The 24852-nt window shown below is 39.5% G+C and overlaps 3 protein-coding genes across 3 annotated transcripts; all 3 read right to left on the bottom strand.

Moving 5' to 3' along the window:
* Positions 1 to 269: 269 nt before the first annotated feature.
* LOC113034481 (cytochrome P450 3A40-like) lies at positions 270 to 6732 on the bottom strand. Its single transcript, XM_026189015.2, has 14 exons — positions 6645 to 6732; positions 6406 to 6565; positions 6159 to 6252; positions 5907 to 5959; positions 5567 to 5666; positions 4482 to 4598; positions 3989 to 4074; positions 3754 to 3896; positions 3508 to 3632; positions 2949 to 3033; positions 1604 to 1764; positions 1274 to 1500; positions 578 to 740; positions 270 to 488 (listed from the first exon to the last, which is right to left on the bottom strand). Exons 1-14 carry the CDS (start codon positions 6715 to 6717, stop codon positions 414 to 416), a joined length of 1662 nt encoding a protein of 553 aa, XP_026044800.2. The 5' UTR covers positions 6718 to 6732; the 3' UTR covers positions 270 to 413.
* Positions 6733 to 9294: 2562 nt separating this feature from the next.
* On the bottom strand, positions 9295 to 15282 carry LOC145419678 (cytochrome P450 3A40-like). The gene is made up of 14 exons (XM_080287930.1): positions 15195 to 15282; positions 14956 to 15115; positions 14709 to 14802; positions 14457 to 14509; positions 14110 to 14209; positions 13025 to 13141; positions 12532 to 12617; positions 12297 to 12439; positions 12052 to 12176; positions 11462 to 11546; positions 10732 to 10892; positions 10402 to 10628; positions 9706 to 9868; positions 9295 to 9612 (listed from the first exon to the last, which is right to left on the bottom strand). Exons 1-14 carry the CDS (start codon positions 15265 to 15267, stop codon positions 9538 to 9540), a joined length of 1662 nt encoding a protein of 553 aa, XP_080144056.1. The 5' UTR covers positions 15268 to 15282; the 3' UTR covers positions 9295 to 9537.
* A 2562-nt stretch (positions 15283 to 17844) lies between these two features.
* LOC145419564 (cytochrome P450 3A40-like) lies at positions 17845 to 23832 on the bottom strand. The gene is made up of 14 exons (XM_080287590.1): positions 23745 to 23832; positions 23506 to 23665; positions 23259 to 23352; positions 23007 to 23059; positions 22660 to 22759; positions 21575 to 21691; positions 21082 to 21167; positions 20847 to 20989; positions 20602 to 20726; positions 20012 to 20096; positions 19282 to 19442; positions 18952 to 19178; positions 18256 to 18418; positions 17845 to 18162 (listed from the first exon to the last, which is right to left on the bottom strand). Exons 1-14 carry the CDS (start codon positions 23815 to 23817, stop codon positions 18088 to 18090), a joined length of 1662 nt encoding a protein of 553 aa, XP_080143716.1. The 5' UTR covers positions 23818 to 23832; the 3' UTR covers positions 17845 to 18087.
* Positions 23833 to 24852: the final 1020 nt, after the last annotated feature.

The following is a 24852-nucleotide window of genomic DNA, read 5'->3' as shown; positions in this document are numbered from 1 at the left end:
TGATCCCCCTGTAGTTGGAACACACCCTCCGGTCCCCCTTCTTGAAGATGGGGACCACCACCCCGGTCTGCCAGTCCACAGGTACTGCCCCTGATCTCCACGCAACATTGCAGAGACGTGTCAACCAAGACAGCCCTACAACGTCCAGAGCCTTCAGGAACTCGGGGCGGACCTCATCAACACCAGGCGCTCTGCTTTGTGTACATTTAAGAAAACTCAGATTAAACATTCTGAGTTTTCTTAAATTAAACATTCAACACAATAAAAAATGAATTAAAATACATTTGATTTATCACAAAGCAGCTGAAAAAAGAAATTACATGGTTAATGTCATCCTGGCAGCAGTTCCCTCACATTAAAGAAAAATCATAAAATAACATGTTTGATCAGATTTGGAGACGTTCCCTCTTAGACTACTTATTTCTGGGAACAAATTTGAGTTTTACAGGCTGAACTGGCTGAAACTTCCAGTCAAACCGAAGTGGAATCTAAAAAAAAGAAAAGAAATGGATGTAACATCAGTGACAGGACAGCAGAGTACCATGACAGTCTAAATGTGGAGGTTTGCTGCTCTTACCATTGTCTCTTTGCATGTTTCCAAAGTGTACTTCTGCAAGAGACGGACAATAACCATCTTCATGACGAGGAGGGCGTAGCGCATCCCAACGCAGTTACGAGGGCCGAGTCCAAATGGTATGTACGCGTATGGGTTCACCTCCTCCATGTTGTCTTTACTGAACCTGCAGATACAGATCAAACAAACTTGTAGATATGTAAAGTGAAATAATTATTTTTGTATTGAGCCATGATTTTTAGGCAGTCTGTAGACCTACAACGTAAAGAGTACGGGGGCATAGATCAGGGCAAAAGTATTCTATTACTTCTAAAGCTTTGTTCGGGGATTAGGGACCCATTGGCCAGTCCCCTTACAGCAGGGAAAAACCTATGATCAAAGCAGTACTTAGGTGGAAGCTACACTAGATAAAAAGCATTGAAGAAAACCAGTCCCACAGTGCAGCACTCTCAGTCTCAGGGAACCAGCCAGCTTCCAGAATAATAATGACTCAAAACAGCTGCAGACAACACTGCAGAGGTTTTGGGATGCGTATCTGGCTGTCTCTCAATTGAACCACTGAGAACATCAGTGAAGGGACCTACATATGGCACCTCATTGATCTACCAAAGATAAAGCAAAGCATAATGTCCCAGGTTTCACTAATTACAGGATGACCAGGTTCTTCATAACCTTGTGATGACACACCTACACATTTACCTCTCTGGTCTGAAAAGCTCAGGTGAGTCCCAGTAGCGTGGGTCTTTGTGCAACACCCACGCAGGAATCCCAATTGTGGTTCCTTCAGGGATGGTGAGTCCATTCACTTGCACAGTTTTTTTGCACACCCTTTCAATTCGAGGGGCAGTGGGAATCAGTCGCATTGATTCAAGTATAACTTGGTCCAGGTACTGTAGACCGGTCAGCTCTTCATATGAAATGGGTGCCTAGACAAAATATAAAGAAGAAGGCAAACATAAAAACAAATATGCAAATGGTGTCCACCATTGAATCGAGAATGGCAACAAATTATGTGATGAATTACTGTACATCTTTCTTCAGCTTAGCATCAATTTCTTTGTGTAAGGTCTGCAACGCATCAGGGTTGGTGGCCAGATTATAAAGGATGTTAGTTAGAGTGGTACTGGTGGTCTCGTAGCCTCCCAAGATGAAGACCAAGGCCTGGGAAAGGATCTCATGTTCAGTCAAACCTATGGAAAGAACATTTCATGATCTTAAGAGTAGTCAGTATCAAGTACTTATAACTTTCTTGCCCCTGTGGGTGGTCAAGCTCCATCAACCTTGGGTCCTCGTGTGGGTGGGGTGGGGGGTCCTACAGGGCTCAGTTCTAGGCCCCCTCCTCTTCTCTTTATATCTGCTTCCTCTTGGTTGTATACTGAGAAAGCACGGCATTGCATTCCACTTTTATGCTGATGACTGTCAGATCTATGTCCCTCTAAAGAAAGAAGGCACATACTCCACACAGCCATAACTTCAGTGTCTTGATGACATTAAGGCTTGGATGTCTCTTAACTTTTTAAAATTCAATGATAAAAAGACAGAGGTGATGGTTTTTGGTACCCCCACTGAGACCCCCAATGTGTATTTAGATACCTTGGCCAAGTATGTTAAACCAGCTGTCACAAACCTGGAGGTCAAAGTGGACTGTGATCTGAAGTTTGACAATTAGATTAAGGCAGTGGTAAAATCTAGCTTCTTTCAGCTCAGGCAGCTGGCCGAAATAAAGCCAATTCTTTCACAGCAGCACTTTGAGACAGTGATCCACGCCTTTGTTAGCATTCGGCTGGATTACTGTAATGCACATTATATTGGGGTCAGTTCATCATACATTACTCATCTACAGAGGGTGCAAAATGCCGCAGCTCGTCTTTTAACTGGCAGTCGAAGGTTAGAGCACATTTCCCCTATTTTAGCTTCACTTCACTGGCTGCCCATTTCTTTTAGGATTCTTTTAAGACTCCTGAAAACCTACCTCTTGATGAGATGTTGTTTTTTGTTTTTTATTTTAGTTGTTTTTAGTTGATTCTATGCCGTTTTATCTTGTTTTCTTTTTTAATATAGGGCTGTGTGACAGGCTGTTTTAATTTTTATGTATTATGTGCTTTATTTTTGCTGTTTTCTGTTATTCTAACTTATTTTCTGTACAGCACTTTAGTCCTGTGCTGGGTATTTTAAAGTGGTTTATAAATAAAATTGGATTGAATTGGATTGGATCATCCAGCTCCTGGCTTATAATATATGATACTGACTTTTCTTTTGCGTATGAGACATATGAGCAGATTGATATCATGACAAAAATTTGTGCGTAAAACCCCTGAAGTAATGTGACATGAGTGACTGGATATTGTGGATTACTTCTGTGGTAAACACATACCTTTACTTGGCTGTTCTTCATCGTTCTTATACGTCTTTTCTGGGATCTCACTCTGGATCAACACCTGCAGGAAGTCTGCTCGAGCCTACATCAGAAAAGACAATATTCAAATATGCTCACATGTGGATGATTGAAAGTCAACAGCAGAAGAAAATTATCAATAATGTCTGCAGTGTGCATAGACTGTATATAAAAGATGGCAAATGCTTTCAGGGTTTGCCCTAAATTATTTTCCCGTAGCTAGATGCATATGGAAAACATATACATTTAGCTTTGTCTCTCGTATCTGCAAAAATTTCTGATGAGCTGATGGCCTCTGTGACTAGTTTCATGTCCTTTTCAATCAACGATAGGTTTACTTTTTAAATTATGGTCCCCAATATAGTTGTAAAGGAGGATAAAGCATGCTCTACTATGTGAATGACAGGTTGCCAGTGAACATGCAGTATCCCAAAAGTTGCTTCTGGCTTTAAAATACTCAAGATAGAGACATCAAAAAGACAACATGACGTGTATGGACACAACAATGTTGATGTTCCTTTATAAATTTAATACTTACAGATTTGTCTTCATGATGCTGGTTTTTAAATTTCTTGAGGAGGTTGTAGAAAAAGTCAACACTGTCCTTGGGTATGATTTCCATGTTCAGGAACTTTGCCAGACGTCTACCAAACGGAACTGCCACTGAAAGGAGACCAGACCGAATACCAGTAAGCAAAATTTGACATCCTGCAGATACTATTGAGTTTGCTTTCTGAAAACAAATCAATTAAATGAGTTTTTAAAAGTCAAAAGAAGGACATACTTATTAATAAGAAAAGCCACATTTTTAATTTAAAGAGCTTCTGCGCTTGAACATTAACTGGATCATTTGGATTGTTTATGGAGTCTGTCTCCACACTGAAAGAAGCACTGGTCACAGTGTCTAAACTGTAAGGAGCCACAAACCTATTAGAGTTGGAAAAGACAAGTGATCAGCGCATTATTTATTTTAGGATGAACAATTTAATATGTTTGCATATTTCAGATTAACAACATACTGTTTGACAGTGATGGGTTCATCCAAATTCATTTCCTCAAGTTTTGCAACAAGTCGTTCTGCATAGCGAGCAACGAGGGGAAAAACCTTTTTTATATAATGGAGACAAAATAAGAAAATTATGTTATTAATATTCTGTAGATGTTAAATGTCTGTCAGATATGTAGAAAGAAAACAGATCAAAACACACTGATGATGTTGGTACATTTTTTGTAAACTCGTTTTCTCTATTTTACAAACTTTAACAATGTCTGTGAAAAAAATAAGAACATCTCTGGGAACTGCTGGCTTTTTTTTTACTTTGTATATAGTTTAATCACATTAGTGGTTATGTCATGACTCATACTCAATCATCCAGGTAATGAAATCCAGAAAAGTTGATTCTGTTTGTCTGGACGTAGCGTTTTCAGTGGGGGAAATGTTTCATCACCTTTCACCCATTGAAAAAGAAACTTTTTGGGATATAAGTGGTTAATGAACTTAGATATATCAACCTGTTTCAGTCTTCCACTGGTGAAGCATGGAGACACGCTGTTGCGAATTCGTTTCCACCTTTCATCTTTGACTACTATGACAGAGTCTTCCATAGGTCCAGTGAAAACACCAGTATCCTGTGAAAAGGAAATAATAACTCTCAATGTTTGCTTACATCTACCTCATCAGTTTGCACATATAATGTAATGTAATTGGTATTTTCTCTGTGTTGGCTCTATGTTGAGTGTTCATATAGAACAATCTTTGGATAGATCGACACACATGGGTACATGCAACAGTAAAATGTAATCGAGTAAAATGTAATCAGTAACCCGTCATATTTATCCAGGTTTGTTTGATAATATAGATGCGGGGAAATATGTTTTGTTTTTTGTTAAAAATATCTTAACTACTACCACTTCTTAATGATTATTGATTAAATAACATGTCAGAAAACTGCTTCAAAGTACACCACTCACTAGTACAATGCTGATAATTTATATATTCACCAACTCTTTTTAAACTCAGCTGTACAGGAAGCAGTCCCAGAAACAATAATGTGATAATTTCCATCCATCCATCCATCCATTCGCTTCCGCTTATCCTTTTTTTCAGGGTCGCGGGGGGCGCTGGAGCCTATCCCAGCTGTCATAGGGCGAGAGGCGGGGTACACCCTGGACAGGTCGCCAGTCTGTCGCAGGGCCAACACACAGGGACAGACAACCATTCGCACTCACATTCATTCGCACATTCACACCTAGTGACAATTTGGCTGATGTAACCCTTGAGTAATAAAAGTGTAACTCTTTGTGTAAAGCACAGAGAACTGCTGCAAGTTCAGCCTCTTGGATTTTAATATTACTTCATTTACATTTCATGTGGTAACAGTCTTTCCCTGTAGTGCTGCTGTTGTTTTCCTAAACACATCGGCCTGACACTATAAACTACAGCATTTCCCAAGTTGCTTTGGAAATCACTGCTAGCAATTTAGTTAATGTAAAAAAGTGAAAAAGTATTTGTACCTATCTTTTGCTAACATTTTACGTTCTATGGAGAGTGGCAGGACGTCCAAAGGTTTCATGAAATAGAAAGAGGAGCTTCTTACCCTGCGGTTGGTGAACACAGAGTAGCACTCCTTCACCATCACGGTTTTAACAATCTCAGGGTCGGCCACCATTAACAACGGCGTTCGTCCATCGTACAACCTGCAAAAAAGACAACAGCCGTTTACAATAACACAATTCATGGCTAATTGTTTAAGGCATTTTCTGTTTTGTTTTTTAGTTGCTTTAGGCCACAGCATTATTGGCATGAATGAATTCAGAATTTTTGTATATTTATTTATTTTGTGTGTGTGTGTGGGGGGGGGGGGGGGGGGGGATTGCATGGCTCACAAACATATTTTAACATGAGTGAACTTCCTGGTTGATGAAGTGAATACTCACCCCCAGACGTCCCCATACTTGGCATGACACTCTAGGTCAAAACCAGGAAATCCCTGCAAGAAGTAAAATGTTTTTTAGAGTCAATAAGCCACTGAGTAGGACACGTGTTCAAAAACACACAGAAAGCTCAGGCAGGTCAGTGATAGTGACGATTGATAAGGACATTAAATATGTCCTTCTCACTTCTTCAAGATCAAATCAGTCAGCTCCTCGTATCCCAGTCTCTAAGGTGAGTTTGGTTTCTGTGCGTACCTTTCTTATGCCCAGCATCGTTCCAATATAAGGCAGGGGCCTCGGTCCAGGTATCCCCAGCTTTTTGAAGAACCGATATGGCCATAATCCGTACCTGTGTCACAAAACAGAGAAAATCTGAAATCGTCAGTTGGACATTAAAACAAAGGGAACACAAGAGAAACAAAACTCCACGTACGGGTGGTTTGAACGCGACATAAGATAAGGGCTCGATTGTCTTGCAAAACAGTAGTCGAGGAATACTCACAGTAATATCAGCGTGAAAAGCAGGACCAGCAAAGTCCAGGTGGTTGCTGAAAACAGCGTGAAAAACATTGCGACTTCTTTCCGACAAAAAGCTACAGATGAGGAAGAAGGCTGGAAAATCTGTGTTTTTAAAACATCTGCCTCTGTGTGGTGGGAGGAGTCTATGAGACAGAAATGTGATTACGTAATAAGCTCCATAAAGGGTCAGAAGCTTTTAAACTTTTTTTTTTGCATTCTTACTGTGTTTGCGCAACAACTGAATGAGAAGAAAAGACACTTTAGCCTTCACACTGAACACCACTGCCTGCAACATATGGCAAAATAAAACTAAGCTAAAATGTTTAATTTCTTTATTTCGTTTTTTCTTCTTTCTTTGTTTTGCTATTGTTCTTATTAAACGCATTTCTGATCGTTTTTCATCTTGTTGGGTTATAGAAGGTAAACTTGAAAACAAAGGTGTGGTTATCGGTATTATTTGTGCCGTGAGTGTGAAACGAGCCGCTCTCCTTGCTCTGTAAATTAGCTTTCGTTTTGAATCATTTTAATATTTCTTCACGGTTATAAAGCTGTTAGAATCTGAAGTTCTTCGTTATCCCCATAATAGTTATTTTTCCACCTTCCACGGCTGCTACGTGATTTAGTTGGTCCGTGACTGACTTAAAAGTCTTGTTATCCGATCCTCTTTTTTTTATGACGTTTGTGTGAAACTGTTACATCTGCGCATGCTCTGCAGTTTTGTGTAACCTTTCCCACAACAACAGAGGAAGAGCAAGGAGATAAAAACGCTGATGTAATGTTAGTGATATTGGTCACATGTATCAGTGTGCCAAGGGTAACTGCTTAGTAAATGCACGACCTATGTAACACTGGGTTTATTAGTACTTTTTGTCTTATTTGATTAGATTTAAACTGTGTAAATGTAATTAGAATTTAAAATACAATTACACACACACATCATTTGAGTATAAAGGTTTCAGTTTCTTTTCAGTTGTATGAAAATCAGATTTCAGGCAAATTCTTCTCTGTAATATTATTTGTGAGGTTTATTTTCACAAATCAAAAAAGATCATTAACTTTATGTGCGAGAAAAGCTTGGGAATGTTAGGCAGCTGAATAGTGTAGTGGTAAAACTATGCACTTTTGCACCGATAGTCACAAGTTTGATTCCCACCAGGTATCCAGCAAGGGTCCTGGCTAAACCCCCTCCCCATGCTAAAACCAAGCCCTGGGATGGCACGGCTATGTCTGAAGTTCGGCTTCTTCAGACACAGCCGAATTTCACTACATGTTGTACTCTGCATAATTGTGTATGTGACAAATAAAGGTTTTTTGTAGAAATGTGCTCACAGTCATTAATTCAGTACAGGCAGCTGCCGAATCAGCTGGATTGATATGCCAGCATTCCCAATTCTAGGAAGCAGCACTGTTCTTCCTGTTACAGTCTATTCTTTCTCTTTTACTGGTGGATGCTTATATTTAACAGTTTCAAATAATCAAGTCAATATATGTGAATCCCTGCAACGCCTAATATCGTTATTTCAGAAACAGCAGCTCCACCCACCTGCTGTTCAACTCTCAGCTTTGAGGGACAGCCAAGTAGAAGAAAGTTTGATAGGTGGAAGGTTTAGTATTATTGTTAGGATTTTCTTGCATTTAAGAATTCAATCAAAAGATCTCAAAGACAGGATTCAAATTTATCTTGTGACTCTTTGGTGTGTCTCTGTTCAGAGACTAAAGAATTGACTAGAAAACACCTGAACCTGTATAAATATTAGGTTATGTTAGACACTCCACACTGAGGGCATCTTTTCGTTTAATAGCATCAGTAAACTTTATGAGTACTGTTTCTTTATTTTTCTGTGATGACTGATGAAAGGCTTGAGCTGGGTCTGACACAGAAAACGTTTCCTCCAGTCTTCCAAGTAGCATTCTGCTTACTTAGATTTTTGAGGATAAATTCAGTTTCGTGGAGCAGTATTGGTGAACTTTATGGTTTCCTTTTTGTCTACAACTGTGAAATTGATTTTCCCACCACTTTATAAATCATGCTCAATTACTTTGGACCCTTAGGTGGACACATTAAAACAGACTAAAAAATGCTTCTGGTGACAACGTGCAAAGAATAATGTCAATAAAGGTTTGCTCACACCTGAAGGTGAGGGCTGGAGGATGACTGGATGACTGGATGGCTAGAATGAAAACCAGCAGTGTTCCCTGGGCTGCAGAGACACTGTGGTTAAGGCTGTTTTGTGCTACACCAATTAAAAAGGTGGAAAATGGCAGAAACGTCCTGCTGTTTTCCTATTTCAGTGTCCTGCACACTGATATAAACACAGGAGCAACGACTCCAGATTATCTTCTTATATTACTGTCAGTTACACTTTAACCCATCATGTAGCATCTGCAGGCTCTATGCCATGTATGCACACAAGATGAAAGTATTTATGCTCACTGTCTCACCTTTGCTGCTGATAAATTCTCATTGGGGTGGGTAAATCAACCTGGTGTCAGTGGCTCCATTTAAAAGTAGATGCTTTCAAGGTCACTGTTTATTTAGTTACAACCTACTGCAATATTTCCTTAAAAGGTTGTGATAATCAGGTCACCTGCTGGCTCTTCCCCTAGATACTATTGGCACCGATGACTGATTGTGTAATACATCTTTTATAAAAAGTGTGTATCTGATGGGTCTTACAAAGGAAACTTTATAATGCAAACACACACGCACCCAAACACATCCAAGAACACCACAATGTTGAGCTCACCTGTATACTTCATAGCTTCAGGTGGTTTTCAGACAACAACATCAGTCAACTCAATTATTGTGCTGTATTCACGCTGCCAAGTTTAAGGTATAAAAAATAAATTACAAAAGATAACTCTAACTTCATTTTGTTTTTATGCCACTTTATTTCTTCAAATGATCACCGTCATTATTATTTGTGTACATTTAAGAAAACTCAGATTAAACATTCAACACAATAAAAAATGAATTAAAATACATTTGATTTATCACAAAGCAGCTGAAAAAAGAAATTACATGGTCAATGTCATCCTGGCAGCAGTTCCCTCACATCAAAGGAAAATCATAAAATAACATGTTTGATCAGATTTGGAGACGTTCCCTCTTAGACTACTTATTTCTGGGAACAAACTTGAGTTTTACAGGCTGAACTGGCTGAAACTTCCAGTCAAACCGAAGTGGAATCTAAAAAAAAGAAAGAAAAGAAATGGATGTAACATCAGTGACAGGACAGCAGAGTACCATGACAGTCTAAATGTGGAGGTTTGCTGCTCTTACCATTGTCTCTTTGCATGTTTCCAAAGTGTACTTCTGCAAGAGACGGACAATAACCATCTTCATGACGAGGAGGGCGTAGCGCATCCCAACGCAGTTACGAGGGCCGAGTCCAAATGGCATGAACGCGTATGGGTTCACCTCCTCCATGTTGTCTTTACTGAACCTGCAGATACAGATCAAACAAACTTGTAGATATGTAAAGTGAAATAATTATTTTTGTATTGAAACATGATTTTTAGGCAGTCTGTAGACCTACAACGTAAAGAGTACGGGGGCATAGATCAGGGCAAAAGTATTCTATTACTTCTAAAGCTTTGTTCGGGGATTAGGGACCCATTGGCCAGTCCCCTTACAGCAGGGAAAAACCTATGATCAAAGCAGTACTTAGGTGGAAGCTACACTAGATAAAAAGCATTGAAGAAAACCAGTCCCACAGTGCAGCACTCTCAGTCTTAGGGAACCAGCCAGCTTCCAGAATAATAATGACTCAAAACAGCTGCAGACAACACTGCAGAGGTTTTGGGATGCGTAACTGGCTGTCTCTCAATTGAACCACTGAGAACATCAGTGAAGGGACCTACATATGGCACCTCATTGATCTACCAAAGATAAAGCAAAGCATAATGTCCCAGGTTTCACTAATTACAGGATGACCAGGTCCTTCATAACCTTGTGATGACACACCTACACATTTACCTCTCTGGTCTGAAAAGCTCAGGTGAGTCCCAGTAGCGTGGGTCTTTGTGCAACACCCACGCAGGAATCCCAATTGTGGTTCCTTCAGGGATGGTGAGTCCATTCACTTGCACAGTTTTTTTGCACACCCTGTCAATTCGAGGGGCAGTGGGAATCAGTCGCATTGATTCAAGTATAACTTGGTCCAGGTACTGTAGACCGGTCAGCTCTTCATATGAAATGGGTGCCTAGACAAAATATAAAGAAGAAGGCAAACATAAAAACAAATATGCAAATGGTGTCCACCATTGAATCGAGAATGGCAACAAATTATGTGATGAATTACTGTACATCTTTCTTCAGCTTAGCATCAATTTCTTTGTGTAAGGTCTGCAACGCATCAGGGTTGGTGGCCAGATTATAAAGGATGTTAGTTAGAGTGGTACTGGTGGTGTCGTAGCCTCCAAAGATGAAGACCAAGGCCTGGGAAAGGATCTCATGTTCAGTCAAACCTATGGAAAGAACATTTCATGATCTTACTTAAGAGAAATCAGTATCTAGTACTTATAACTTTCTTGCCCCTGTGGGTGGTCAAGCTCCATCAACCTCGGGTCCTCGTGTGTGTGTGTGTGTGTGGGTGGGGGGTGGGGTGGGGGGTGGGGTGGGGGGTCCTACAGGGCTCAGTTCTAGGCCCCCTCCTCTTCTCTTTATATCTGCTTCCTCTTGGTTGTATACTGAGAAAGCACGGCATTGCATTCCACTTTTATGCTGATGACTGTCAGATCTATGTACCTCTAAAGAAAGAAGGCACATACTCCACACAGCCATAACTTCAGTGTCTTGATGACATTAAGGCTTGGATGTCTCTTAACTTTTTAAAATTCAATGATAAAAAGACTGAGGTCATGGTTTTTGGTACCCCCACTGAGACCCCCAATGTGTATTTAGATACCTTGGCCAAGTGTGTTAAACCAGCTGTCACAAACCTGGGGGTCAAAGTGGACTGTGATCTGAAGTTTGACAATTAGATTAAGGCAGTGGTAAAATCTAGCTTCAGCTTACTTCTGTGGTAAACACATACCTTTACTTGGCTGTTCTTCATCGTTCTTATACGTCTTTTCTGGGATCTCACTCTGGATAAACACCTGCAGGAAGTCTGCTCGAGCCTACATCAGAAAAGACAATATTCAAATATGCTCACATGTGGATGATTGAGAGTCAACAGCAGAAGAAAATTATCAATAATGTTTGCGGTGTGCATAGACTGTATATAAAAGATGGCAAATGATTTCAGGGTTTGCCCTAAATTATTTTCCCGTAGCTTACAGGGAGCGAGTCCTGTGGTTTCAAAGCTAGATGTATGTGGAAAACCTATACATCTCGCTTTGTCTCTCATGTCTGTAAACATTTCTGATGAGCTGATGGCCTCTGTGACTAGTTTCATGTCCTTTTCAATCAACAATAGGTTTACTTTTTAAATTATGGTCCCCAATAGAGTTGTAAAGGAGGATAAAGCATGCTCTACTATGTGAATGACAGGTTGCCAGTGAACATGCAGTATCCCAAAAGCTGCTTCTGGCTTTAAAATAATCAAGATAGAGACATCAAAAAGACAACATGACGTGTATGGACACAACAATGTTGATGTTCCTTTATAAATTTAATACTTACAGATTTGTCTTCATGATGCTGGTTTTTAAATTTCTTGAGGAGGTTGTAGAAAAAGTCAACACTGTCCTTGGGTATGATTTCCATGTTCAGGAACTTTGCCAGACGTCTACCAAACGGAACTGCCACTGAAAGGAGACCAGACCGAATACCAGTAAGCAAAATTTGACATCCTGCAGATACTATTGAGTTTGCTTTCTGAAAACAAAACATTGAATGAGTTTTTAAAAGTCAAAAGAAGGACATACTTATTAATAAGAAAAGCCACATTTTTAATTTAAAGAGCTTCTGCGCTTGAACATTAACTGGATCATTTGGATTGTTTATGGAGTCTGTCTCCACACTGAAAGAAGCACTGGTCACAGTGTCTAAACTGTAAGGAGCCACAAACCTATTAGAGTTGGAAAAGACAAGTGATCAGCGCATTATTTATTTTAGGATGAACAATTTAATATGTTTGCATATTTCAGATTAACAACATACTGTTTGACAGTGATGGGTTCATCCAAATTCATTTCCTCAAGTTTTGCAACAAGTCGTTCTGCATAGCGAGCAACGAGGGGAAAAACCTTTTTTATATAATGGAGACAAAATAAGAAAATTATGTTATTAATATTCTGTAGATGTTAAATGTCTGTCAGATATGTAGAAAGAAAACAGATCAAAACACACTGATGATGTTGGTACATTTTTTGTAAACTCGTTTTCTCTATTTTACAAACTTTAACAATGTCTGTGAAAAAAATAAGAACATCTCTGGGAACTGCTGGCTTTTTTTTTACTTTGTATATAGTTTAATCACATTAGTGGTTATGTCATGACTCATACTCAATCATCCAGGTAATGAAATCCAGAAAAGTTGATTCTGTTTGTCTGGACGTAGCGTTTTCAGTGGGGGAAATGTTTCATCACCTTTCACCCATTGAAAAAGAAACTTTTTGGGATATAAGTGGTTAATGAACTTAGATATATCAACCTGTTTCAGTCTTCCACTGGTGAAGCATGGAGACACGCTGTTGCGAATTCGTTTCCACCTTTCATCTTTGACTACTATGACAGAGTCTTCCATAGGTCCAGTGAAAACACCAGTATCCTGTGAAAAGGAAATAATAACTCTCAATGTTTGCTTACATCTACCTCATCAGTTTGCACATATAATGTAATGTAATTGGTATTTTCTCTGTGTTGGCTCTATGTTGAGTGTTCATATAGAACAATCTTTGGATAGATCGACACACATGGGTACATGCAACAGTAAAATGTAATCGAGTAAAATGTAATCAGTAACCCGTCATATTTATCCAGGTTTGTTTGATAATATAGATGCGGGGAAATATGTTTTGTTTTTTGTTAAAAATATCTTAACTACTACCACTTCTTAATGATTATTGATTAAATAACATGTCAGAAAACTGCTTCAAAGTACACCACTCACTAGTACAATGCTGATAATTTATATATTCACCAACTCTTTTTAAACTCAGCTGTACAGGAAGCAGTCCCAGAAACAATAATGTGATAATTTCCATCCATCCATCCATCCATTCGCTTCCGCTTATCCTTTTTTTCAGGGTCGCGGGGGGCGCTGGAGCCTATCCCAGCTGTCATAGGGCGAGAGGCGGGGTACACCCTGGACAGGTCGCCAGTCTGTCGCAGGGCCAACACACAGGGACAGACAACCATTCGCACTCACATTCATTCGCACATTCACACCTAGTGACAATTTGGCTGATGTAACCCTTGAGTAATAAAAGTGTAACTCTTTGTGTAAAGCACAGAGAACTGCTGCAAGTTCAGCCTCTTGGATTTTAATATTACTTCATTTACATTTCATGTGGTAACAGTCTTTCCCTGTAGTGCTGCTGTTGTTTTCCTAAACACATCGGCCTGACACTATAAACTACAGCATTTCCCAAGTTGCTTTGGAAATCACTGCTAGCAATTTAGTTAATGTAAAAAAGTGAAAAAGTATTTGTACCTATCTTTTGCTAACATTTTACGTTCTATGGAGAGTGGCAGGACGTCCAAAGGTTTCATGAAATAGAAAGAGGAGCTTCTTACCCTGCGGTTGGTGAACACAGAGTAGCACTCCTTCACCATCACGGTTTTAACAATCTCAGGGTCGGCCACCATTAACAACGGCGTTCGTCCATCGTACAACCTGCAAAAAAGACAACAGCCGTTTACAATAACACAATTCATGGCTAATTGTTTAAGGCATTTTCTGTTTTGTTTTTTAGTTGCTTTAGGCCACAGCATTATTGGCATGAATGAATTCAGAATTTTTGTATATTTATTTATTTTGTGTGTGTGTGTGTGTGGGGGGGGGGGGGGGGGGGGGGGATTGCATGGCTCACAAACATATTTTAACATGAGTGAACTTCCTGGTTGATGAAGTGAATACTCACCCCCAGACGTCCCCATACTTGGCATGACACTCTAGGTCAAAACCAGGAAATCCCTGCAAGAAGTAAAATGTTTTTTAGAGTCAATAAGCCACTGAGTAGGACACGTGTTCAAAAACACACAGAAAGCTCAGGCAGGTCAGTGATAGTGACGATTGATAAGGACATTAAATATGTCCTTCTCACTTCTTCAAGATCAAATCAGTCAGCTCCTCGTATCCCAGTCTCTAAGGTGAGTTTGGTTTCTGTGCGTACCTTTCTTATGCCCAGCATCGTTCCAATATAAGGCAGGGGCCTCGGTCCAGGTATCCCCAGCTTTTTGAAGAACCGATATGGCCATAATCCGTACCTGTGTCACAAAACAGAGAAAATCTGAAATCGTCAGTTGGACATTAAAACAAAGGGAACACAAGAGAAACAAAACTCCACGTACGGGTGGTTTGAACGCGACATAAGATAAGGGCTCGATTGTCTTGCAAAACAGTAGTCGAGGAATACTCACAGTAATATCAGCGTGAAAAGCAGGACCAGCAAAGTCCAGGTGGTTGCTGAAAACAGCGTGAAAAACATTGCGACTTCTTTCCGACAAAAAGCTACAGATGAGGAAGAAGGCTGGAAAATCTGTGTTTTTAAAACATCTGCCTCTGTGTGGTGGGAGGAGTCTATGAGACAGAAATGTGATTACGTAATAAGCTCCATAAAGGGTCAGAAGCTTTTAAACTTTTTTTTTTGCATTCTTACTGTGTTTGCGCAACAACTGAATGAGAAGAAAAGACACTTTAGCCTTCACACTGAACACCACTGCCTGCAACATATGGCAAAATAAAACTAAGCTAAAATGTTTAATTTCTTTATTTCGTTTTTTCTTCTTTCTTTGTTTTGCTATTGTTCTTATTAAACGCATTTCTGATCGTTTTTCATCTTGTTGGGTTATAGAAGGTAAACTTGAAAACAAAGGTGTGGTTATCGGTATTATTTGTGCCGTGAGTGTGAAACGAGCCGCTCTCCTTGCTCTGTAAATTAGCTTTCGTTTTGAATCATTTTAATATTTCTTCACGGTTATAAAGCTGTTAGAATCTGAAGTTCTTCGTTATCCCCATAATAGTTATTTTTCCACCTTCCACGGCTGCTACGTGATTTAGTTGGTCCGTGACTGACTTAAAAGTCTTGTTATCCGATCCTCTTTTTTTTATGACGTTTGTGTGAAACTGTTACATCTGCGCATGCTCTGCAGTTTTGTGTAACCTTTCCCACAACAACAGAGGAAGAGCAAGGAGATAAAAACGCTGATGTAATGTTAGTGATATTGGTCACATGTATCAGTGTGCCAAGGGTAACTGCTTAGTAAATGCACGACCTATGTAACACTGGGTTTATTAGTACTTTTTGTCTTATTTGATTAGATTTAAACTGTGTAAATGTAATTAGAATTTAAAATACAATTACACACACACATCATTTGAGTATAAAGGTTTCAGTTTCTTTTCAGTTGTATGAAAATCAGATTTCAGGCAAATTCTTCTCTGTAATATTATTTGTGAGGTTTATTTTCACAAATCAAAAAAGATCATTAACTTTATGTGCGAGAAAAGCTTGGGAATGTTAGGCAGCTGAATAGTGTAGTGGTAAAACTATGCACTTTTGCACCGATAGTCACAAGTTTGATTCCCACCAGGTATCCAGCAAGGGTCCTGGCTAAACCCCCTCCCCATGCTAAAACCAAGCCCTGGGATGGCACGGCTATGTCTGAAGTTCGGCTTCTTCAGACACAGCCGAATTTCACTACATGTTGTACTCTGCATAATTGTGTATGTGACAAATAAAGGTTTTTTGTAGAAATGTGCTCACAGTCATTAATTCAGTACAGGCAGCTGCCGAATCAGCTGGATTGATATGCCAGCATTCCCAATTCTAGGAAGCAGCACTGTTCTTCCTGTTACAGTCTATTCTTTCTCTTTTACTGGTGGATGCTTATATTTAACAGTTTCAAATAATCAAGTCAATATATGTGAATCCCTGCAACGCCTAATATCGTTATTTCAGAAACAGCAGCTCCACCCACCTGCTGTTCAACTCTCAGCTTTGAGGGACAGCCAAGTAGAAGAAAGTTTGATAGGTGGAAGGTTTAGTATTATTGTTAGGATTTTCTTGCATTTAAGAATTCAATCAAAAGATCTCAAAGACAGGATTCAAATTTATCTTGTGACTCTTTGGTGTGTCTCTGTTCAGAGACTAAAGAATTGACTAGAAAACACCTGAACCTGTATAAATATTAGGTTATGTTAGACACTCCACACTGAGGGCATCTTTTCGTTTAATAGCATCAGTAAACTTTATGAGTACTGTTTCTTTATTTTTCTGTGATGACTGATGAAAGGCTTGAGCTGGGTCTGACACAGAAAACGTTTCCTCCAGTCTTCCAAGTAGCATTCTGCTTACTTAGATTTTTGAGGATAAATTCAGTTTCGTGGAGCAGTATTGGTGAACTTTATGGTTTCCTTTTTGTCTACAACTGTGAAATTGATTTTCCCACCACTTTATAAATCATGCTCAATTACTTTGGACCCTTAGGTGGACACATTAAAACAGACTAAAAAATGCTTCTGGTGACAACGTGCAAAGAATAATGTCAATAAAGGTTTGCTCACACCTGAAGGTGAGGGCTGGAGGATGACTGGATGACTGGATGGCTAGAATGAAAACCAGCAGTGTTCCCTGGGCTGCAGAGACACTGTGGTTAAGGCTGTTTTGTGCTACACCAATTAAAAAGGTGGAAAATGGCAGAAACGTCCTGCTGTTTTCCTATTTCAGTGTCCTGCACACTGATATAAACACAGGAGCAACGACTCCAGATTATCTTCTTATATTACTGTCAGTTACACTTTAACCCATCATGTAGCATCTGCAGGCTCTATGCCATGTATGCACACAAGATGAAAGTATTTATGCTCACTGTCTCACCTTTGCTGCTGATAAATTCTCATTGGGGTGGGTAAATCAACCTGGTGTCAGTGGCTCCATTTAAAAGTAGATGCTTTCAAGGTCACTGTTTATTTAGTTACAACCTACTGCAATATTTCCTTAAAAGGTTGTGATAATCAGGTCACCTGCTGGCTCTTCCCCTAGATACTATTGGCACCGATGACTGATTGTGTAATACATCTTTTATAAAAAGTGTGTATCTGATGGGTCTTACAAAGGAAACTTTATAATGCAAACACACACGCACCCAAACACATCCAAGAACACCACAATGTTGAGCTCACCTGTATACTTCATAGCTTCAGGTGGTTTTCAGACAACAACATCAGTCAACTCAATTATTGTGCTGTATTCACGCTGCCAAGTTTAAGGTATAAAAAATAAATTACAAAAGATAACTCTAACTTCATTTTGTTTTTATGCCACTTTATTTCTTCAAATGATCACCGTCATTATTATTTGTGTACATTTAAGAAAACTCAGATTAAACATTCAACACAATAAAAAATGAATTAAAATACATTTGATTTATCACAAAGCAGCTGAAAAAAGAAATTACATGGTCAATGTCATCCTGGCAGCAGTTCCCTCACATCAAAGGAAAATCATAAAATAACATGTTTGATCAGATTTGGAGACGTTCCCTCTTAGACTACTTATTTCTGGGAACAAACTTGAGTTTTACAGGCTGAACTGGCTGAAACTTCCAGTCAAACCGAAGTGGAATCTAAAAAAAAGAAAGAAAAGAAATGGATGTAACATCAGTGACAGGACAGCAGAGTACCATGACAGTCTAAATGTGGAGGTTTGCTGCTCTTACCATTGTCTCTTTGCATGTTTCCAAAGTGTACTTCTGCAAGAGACGGACAATAACCATCTTCATGACGAGGAGGGCGTAGCGCATCCCAACGCAGTTACGAGGGCCGAGTCCAAATGGCATGAACGCGTATGGGTTCACCTCCTCCATGTTGTCTTTACTGAACCTGCAGATACAGATCAAACAAACTTGTAGATATGTAAAGTGAAATAATTATTTTTGTATTGAAACATGATTTTTAGGCAGTCTGTAGACCTACAACGTAAAGAGTACGGGGGCATAGATCAGGGCAAAAGTATTCTATTACTTCTAAAGCTTTGTTCGGGGATTAGGGACCCATTGGCCAGTCCCCTTACAGCAGGGAAAAACCTATGATCAAAGCAGTACTTAGGTGGAAGCTACACTAGATAAAAAGCATTGAAGAAAACCAGTCCCACAGTGCAGCACTCTCAGTCTTAGGGAACCAGCCAGCTTCCAGAATAATAATGACTCAAAACAGCTGCAGACAACACTGCAGAGGTTTTGGGATGCGTAACTGGCTGTCTCTCAATTGAACCACTGAGAACATCAGTGAAGGGACCTACATATGGCACCTCATTGATCTACCAAAGATAAAGCAAAGCATAATGTCCCAGGTTTCACTAATTACAGGATGACCAGGTCCTTCATAACCTTGTGATGACACACCTACACATTTACCTCTCTGGTCTGAAAAGCTCAGGTGAGTCCCAGTAGCGTGGGTCTTTGTGCAACACCCACGCAGGAATCCCAATTGTGGTTCCTTCAGGGATGGTGAGTCCATTCACTTGCACAGTTTTTTTGCACACCCTGTCAATTCGAGGGGCAGTGGGAATCAGTCGCATTGATTCAAGTATAACTTGGTCCAGGTACTGTAGACCGGTCAGCTCTTCATATGAAATGGGTGCCTAGACAAAATATAAAGAAGAAGGCAAACATAAAAACAAATATGCAAATGGTGTCCACCATTGAATCGAGAATGGCAACAAATTATGTGATGAATTACTGTACATCTTTCTTCAGCTTAGCATCAATTTCTTTGTGTAAGGTCTGCAACGCATCAGGGTTGGTGGCCAGATTATAAAGGATGTTAGTTAGAGTGGTACTGGTGGTGTCGTAGCCTCCAAAGATGAAGACCAAGGCCTGGGAAAGGATCTCATGTTCAGTCAAACCTATGGAAAGAACATTTCATGATCTTACTTAAGAGAAATCAGTATCTAGTACTTATAACTTTCTTGCCCCTGTGGGTGGTCAAGCTCCATCAACCTCGGGTCCTCGTGTGTGTGTGTGTGTGTGGGTGGGGGGTGGGGTGGGGGGTGGGGTGGGGGGTCCTACAGGGCTCAGTTCTAGGCCCCCTCCTCTTCTCTTTATATCTGCTTCCTCTTGGTTGTATACTGAGAAAGCACGGCATTGCATTCCACTTTTATGCTGATGACTGTCAGATCTATGTACCTCTAAAGAAAGAAGGCACATACTCCACACAGCCATAACTTCAGTGTCTTGATGACATTAAGGCTTGGATGTCTCTTAACTTTTTAAAATTCAATGATAAAAAGACTGAGGTCATGGTTTTTGGTACCCCCACTGAGACCCCCAATGTGTATTTAGATACCTTGGCCAAGTGTGTTAAACCAGCTGTCACAAACCTGGGGGTCAAAGTGGACTGTGATCTGAAGTTTGACAATTAGATTAAGGCAGTGGTAAAATCTAGCTTCAGCTTACTTCTGTGGTAAACACATACCTTTACTTGGCTGTTCTTCATCGTTCTTATACGTCTTTTCTGGGATCTCACTCTGGATAAACACCTGCAGGAAGTCTGCTCGAGCCTACATCAGAAAAGACAATATTCAAATATGCTCACATGTGGATGATTGAGAGTCAACAGCAGAAGAAAATTATCAATAATGTTTGCGGTGTGCATAGACTGTATATAAAAGATGGCAAATGATTTCAGGGTTTGCCCTAAATTATTTTCCCGTAGCTTACAGGGAGCGAGTCCTGTGGTTTCAAAGCTAGATGTATGTGGAAAACCTATACATCTCGCTTTGTCTCTCATGTCTGTAAACATTTCTGATGAGCTGATGGCCTCTGTGACTAGTTTCATGTCCTTTTCAATCAACAATAGGTTTACTTTTTAAATTATGGTCCCCAATAGAGTTGTAAAGGAGGATAAAGCATGCTCTACTATGTGAATGACAGGTTGCCAGTGAACATGCAGTATCCCAAAAGCTGCTTCTGGCTTTAAAATAATCAAGATAGAGACATCAAAAAGACAACATGACGTGTATGGACACAACAATGTTGATGTTCCTTTATAAATTTAATACTTACAGATTTGTCTTCATGATGCTGGTTTTTAAATTTCTTGAGGAGGTTGTAGAAAAAGTCAACACTGTCCTTGGGTATGATTTCCATGTTCAGGAACTTTGCCAGACGTCTACCAAACGGAACTGCCACTGAAAGGAGACCAGACCGAATACCAGTAAGCAAAATTTGACATCCTGCAGATACTATTGAGTTTGCTTTCTGAAAACAAAACATTGAATGAGTTTTTAAAAGTCAAAAGAAGGACATACTTATTAATAAGAAAAGCCACATTTTTAATTTAAAGAGCTTCTGCGCTTGAACATTAACTGGATCATTTGGATTGTTTATGGAGTCTGTCTCCACACTGAAAGAAGCACTGGTCACAGTGTCTAAACTGTAAGGAGCCACAAACCTATTAGAGTTGGAAAAGACAAGTGATCAGCGCATTATTTATTTTAGGATGAACAATTTAATATGTTTGCATATTTCAGATTAACAACATACTGTTTGACAGTGATGGGTTCATCCAAATTCATTTCCTCAAGTTTTGCAACAAGTCGTTCTGCATAGCGAGCAACGAGGGGAAAAACCTTTTTTATATAATGGAGACAAAATAAGAAAATTATGTTATTAATATTCTGTAGATGTTAAATGTCTGTCAGATATGTAGAAAGAAAACAGATCAAAACACACTGATGATGTTGGTACATTTTTTGTAAACTCGTTTTCTCTATTTTACAAACTTTAACAATGTCTGTGAAAAAAATAAGAACATCTCTGGGAACTGCTGGCTTTTTTTTTACTTTGTATATAGTTTAATCACATTAGTGGTTATGTCATGACTCATACTCAATCATCCAGGTAATGAAATCCAGAAAAGTTGATTCTGTTTGTCTGGACGTAGCGTTTTCAGTGGGGGAAATGTTTCATCACCTTTCACCCATTGAAAAAGAAACTTTTTGGGATATAAGTGGTTAATGAACTTAGATATATCAACCTGTTTCAGTCTTCCACTGGTGAAGCATGGAGACACGCTGTTGCGAATTCGTTTCCACCTTTCATCTTTGACTACTATGACAGAGTCTTCCATAGGTCCAGTGAAAACACCAGTATCCTGTGAAAAGGAAATAATAACTCTCAATGTTTGCTTACATCTACCTCATCAGTTTGCACATATAATGTAATGTAATTGGTATTTTCTCTGTGTTGGCTCTATGTTGAGTGTTCATATAGAACAATCTTTGGATAGATCGACACACATGGGTACATGCAACAGTAAAATGTAATCGAGTAAAATGTAATCAGTAACCCGTCATATTTATCCAGGTTTGTTTGATAATATAGATGCGGGGAAATATGTTTTGTTTTTTGTTAAAAATATCTTAACTACTACCACTTCTTAATGATTATTGATTAAATAACATGTCAGAAAACTGCTTCAAAGTACACCACTCACTAGTACAATGCTGATAATTTATATATTCACCAACTCTTTTTAAACTCAGCTGTACAGGAAGCAGTCCCAGAAACAATAATGTGATAATTTCCATCCATCCATCCATCCATTCGCTTCCGCTTATCCTTTTTTTCAGGGTCGCGGGGGGCGCTGGAGCCTATCCCAGCTGTCATAGGGCGAGAGGCGGGGTACACCCTGGACAGGTCGCCAGTCTGTCGCAGGGCCAACACACAGGGACAGACAACCATTCGCACTCACATTCATTCGCACATTCACACCTAGTGACAATTTGGCTGATGTAACCCTTGAGTAATAAAAGTGTAACTCTTTGTGTAAAGCACAGAGAACTGCTGCAAGTTCAGCCTCTTGGATTTTAATATTACTTCATTTACATTTCATGTGGTAACAGTCTTTCCCTGTAGTGCTGCTGTTGTTTTCCTAAACACATCGGCCTGACACTATAAACTACAGCATTTCCCAAGTTGCTTTGGAAATCACTGCTAGCAATTTAGTTAATGTAAAAAAGTGAAAAAGTATTTGTACCTATCTTTTGCTAACATTTTACGTTCTATGGAGAGTGGCAGGACGTCCAAAGGTTTCATGAAATAGAAAGAGGAGCTTCTTACCCTGCGGTTGGTGAACACAGAGTAGCACTCCTTCACCATCACGGTTTTAACAATCTCAGGGTCGGCCACCATTAACAACGGCGTTCGTCCATCGTACAACCTGCAAAAAAGACAACAGCCGTTTACAATAACACAATTCATGGCTAATTGTTTAAGGCATTTTCTGTTTTGTTTTTTAGTTGCTTTAGGCCACAGCATTATTGGCATGAATGAATTCAGAATTTTTGTATATTTATTTATTTTGTGTGTGTGTGTGTGTGGGGGGGGGGGGGGGGGGGGGGGATTGCATGGCTCACAAACATATTTTAACATGAGTGAACTTCCTGGTTGATGAAGTGAATACTCACCCCCAGACGTCCCCATACTTGGCATGACACTCTAGGTCAAAACCAGGAAATCCCTGCAAGAAGTAAAATGTTTTTTAGAGTCAATAAGCCACTGAGTAGGACACGTGTTCAAAAACACACAGAAAGCTCAGGCAGGTCAGTGATAGTGACGATTGATAAGGACATTAAATATGTCCTTCTCACTTCTTCAAGATCAAATCAGTCAGCTCCTCGTATCCCAGTCTCTAAGGTGAGTTTGGTTTCTGTGCGTACCTTTCTTATGCCCAGCATCGTTCCAATATAAGGCAGGGGCCTCGGTCCAGGTATCCCCAGCTTTTTGAAGAACCGATATGGCCATAATCCGTACCTGTGTCACAAAACAGAGAAAATCTGAAATCGTCAGTTGGACATTAAAACAAAGGGAACACAAGAGAAACAAAACTCCACGTACGGGTGGTTTGAACGCGACATAAGATAAGGGCTCGATTGTCTTGCAAAACAGTAGTCGAGGAATACTCACAGTAATATCAGCGTGAAAAGCAGGACCAGCAAAGTCCAGGTGGTTGCTGAAAACAGCGTGAAAAACATTGCGACTTCTTTCCGACAAAAAGCTACAGATGAGGAAGAAGGCTGGAAAATCTGTGTTTTTAAAACATCTGCCTCTGTGTGGTGGGAGGAGTCTATGAGACAGAAATGTGATTACGTAATAAGCTCCATAAAGGGTCAGAAGCTTTTAAACTTTTTTTTTTGCATTCTTACTGTGTTTGCGCAACAACTGAATGAGAAGAAAAGACACTTTAGCCTTCACACTGAACACCACTGCCTGCAACATATGGCAAAATAAAACTAAGCTAAAATGTTTAATTTCTTTATTTCGTTTTTTCTTCTTTCTTTGTTTTGCTATTGTTCTTATTAAACGCATTTCTGATCGTTTTTCATCTTGTTGGGTTATAGAAGGTAAACTTGAAAACAAAGGTGTGGTTATCGGTATTATTTGTGCCGTGAGTGTGAAACGAGCCGCTCTCCTTGCTCTGTAAATTAGCTTTCGTTTTGAATCATTTTAATATTTCTTCACGGTTATAAAGCTGTTAGAATCTGAAGTTCTTCGTTATCCCCATAATAGTTATTTTTCCACCTTCCACGGCTGCTACGTGATTTAGTTGGTCCGTGACTGACTTAAAAGTCTTGTTATCCGATCCTCTTTTTTTTATGACGTTTGTGTGAAACTGTTACATCTGCGCATGCTCTGCAGTTTTGTGTAACCTTTCCCACAACAACAGAGGAAGAGCAAGGAGATAAAAACGCTGATGTAATGTTAGTGATATTGGTCACATGTATCAGTGTGCCAAGGGTAACTGCTTAGTAAATGCACGACCTATGTAACACTGGGTTTATTAGTACTTTTTGTCTTATTTGATTAGATTTAAACTGTGTAAATGTAATTAGAATTTAAAATACAATTACACACACACATCATTTGAGTATAAAGGTTTCAGTTTCTTTTCAGTTGTATGAAAATCAGATTTCAGGCAAATTCTTCTCTGTAATATTATTTGTGAGGTTTATTTTCACAAATCAAAAAAGATCATTAACTTTATGTGCGAGAAAAGCTTGGGAATGTTAGGCAGCTGAATAGTGTAGTGGTAAAACTATGCACTTTTGCACCGATAGTCACAAGTTTGATTCCCACCAGGTATCCAGCAAGGGTCCTGGCTAAACCCCCTCCCCATGCTAAAACCAAGCCCTGGGATGGCACGGCTATGTCTGAAGTTCGGCTTCTTCAGACACAGCCGAATTTCACTACATGTTGTACTCTGCATAATTGTGTATGTGACAAATAAAGGTTTTTTGTAGAAATGTGCTCACA

This window comes from Astatotilapia calliptera, chromosome 13 (assembly GCF_964374335.1).
Source record: "Astatotilapia calliptera chromosome 13, fAstCal68.1, whole genome shotgun sequence".
Lineage (NCBI taxonomy): Eukaryota > Metazoa > Chordata > Actinopteri > Cichliformes > Cichlidae > Astatotilapia > Astatotilapia calliptera.
The sequence above is the reverse complement of the archived record's forward strand: the minus strand, read 5'-3'. Positions and strand labels throughout refer to the sequence as shown.

What these genes read in the sequence shown, in the direction of transcription:
- LOC113034481 (XM_026189015.2), bottom strand. Translation starts at nt 6,717, where the DNA reads ATGTTGCAGGCAGTGGTGTTCAGTGTGAAGGCTAAAGTGTCTTTTCTT. An exon ending in ATGCTAAGCTGAAGAAAGAT is followed by an intron (nt 1,501 to 1,603) that starts GTACAGTAATTC and finishes TATTTTGTCTAG; the next exon opens with GCACCCATTTCATATGAAGA. An exon ending in GAGCTTTTCAGACCAGAGAG is followed by an intron (nt 741 to 1,273) that starts GTAAATGTGTAG and finishes CTGTATCTGCAG; the next exon opens with GTTCAGTAAAGACAACATGG.
- LOC145419564 (XM_080287590.1), bottom strand. Translation starts at nt 23,817, where the DNA reads ATGTTGCAGGCAGTGGTGTTCAGTGTGAAGGCTAAAGTGTCTTTTCTT. An exon ending in CTTTTCACGCTGATATTACT is followed by an intron (nt 23,353 to 23,505) that starts GTGAGTATTCCT and finishes TTTGTGACACAG; the next exon opens with GTACGGATTATGGCCATATC. An exon ending in CTGTGTTCACCAACCGCAGG is followed by an intron (nt 21,692 to 22,659) that starts GTAAGAAGCTCC and finishes TCCTTTTCACAG; the next exon opens with GATACTGGTGTTTTCACTGG.
- LOC145419678 (XM_080287930.1), bottom strand. Translation starts at nt 15,267, where the DNA reads ATGTTGCAGGCAGTGGTGTTCAGTGTGAAGGCTAAAGTGTCTTTTCTT. An exon ending in TCAGTTGTTGCGCAAACACA is followed by an intron (nt 15,116 to 15,194) that starts GTAAGAATGCAA and finishes TCTGTCTCATAG; the next exon opens with ACTCCTCCCACCACACAGAG. An exon ending in CGATGCTGGGCATAAGAAAG is followed by an intron (nt 14,510 to 14,708) that starts GTACGCACAGAA and finishes TACTTCTTGCAG; the next exon opens with GGATTTCCTGGTTTTGACCT.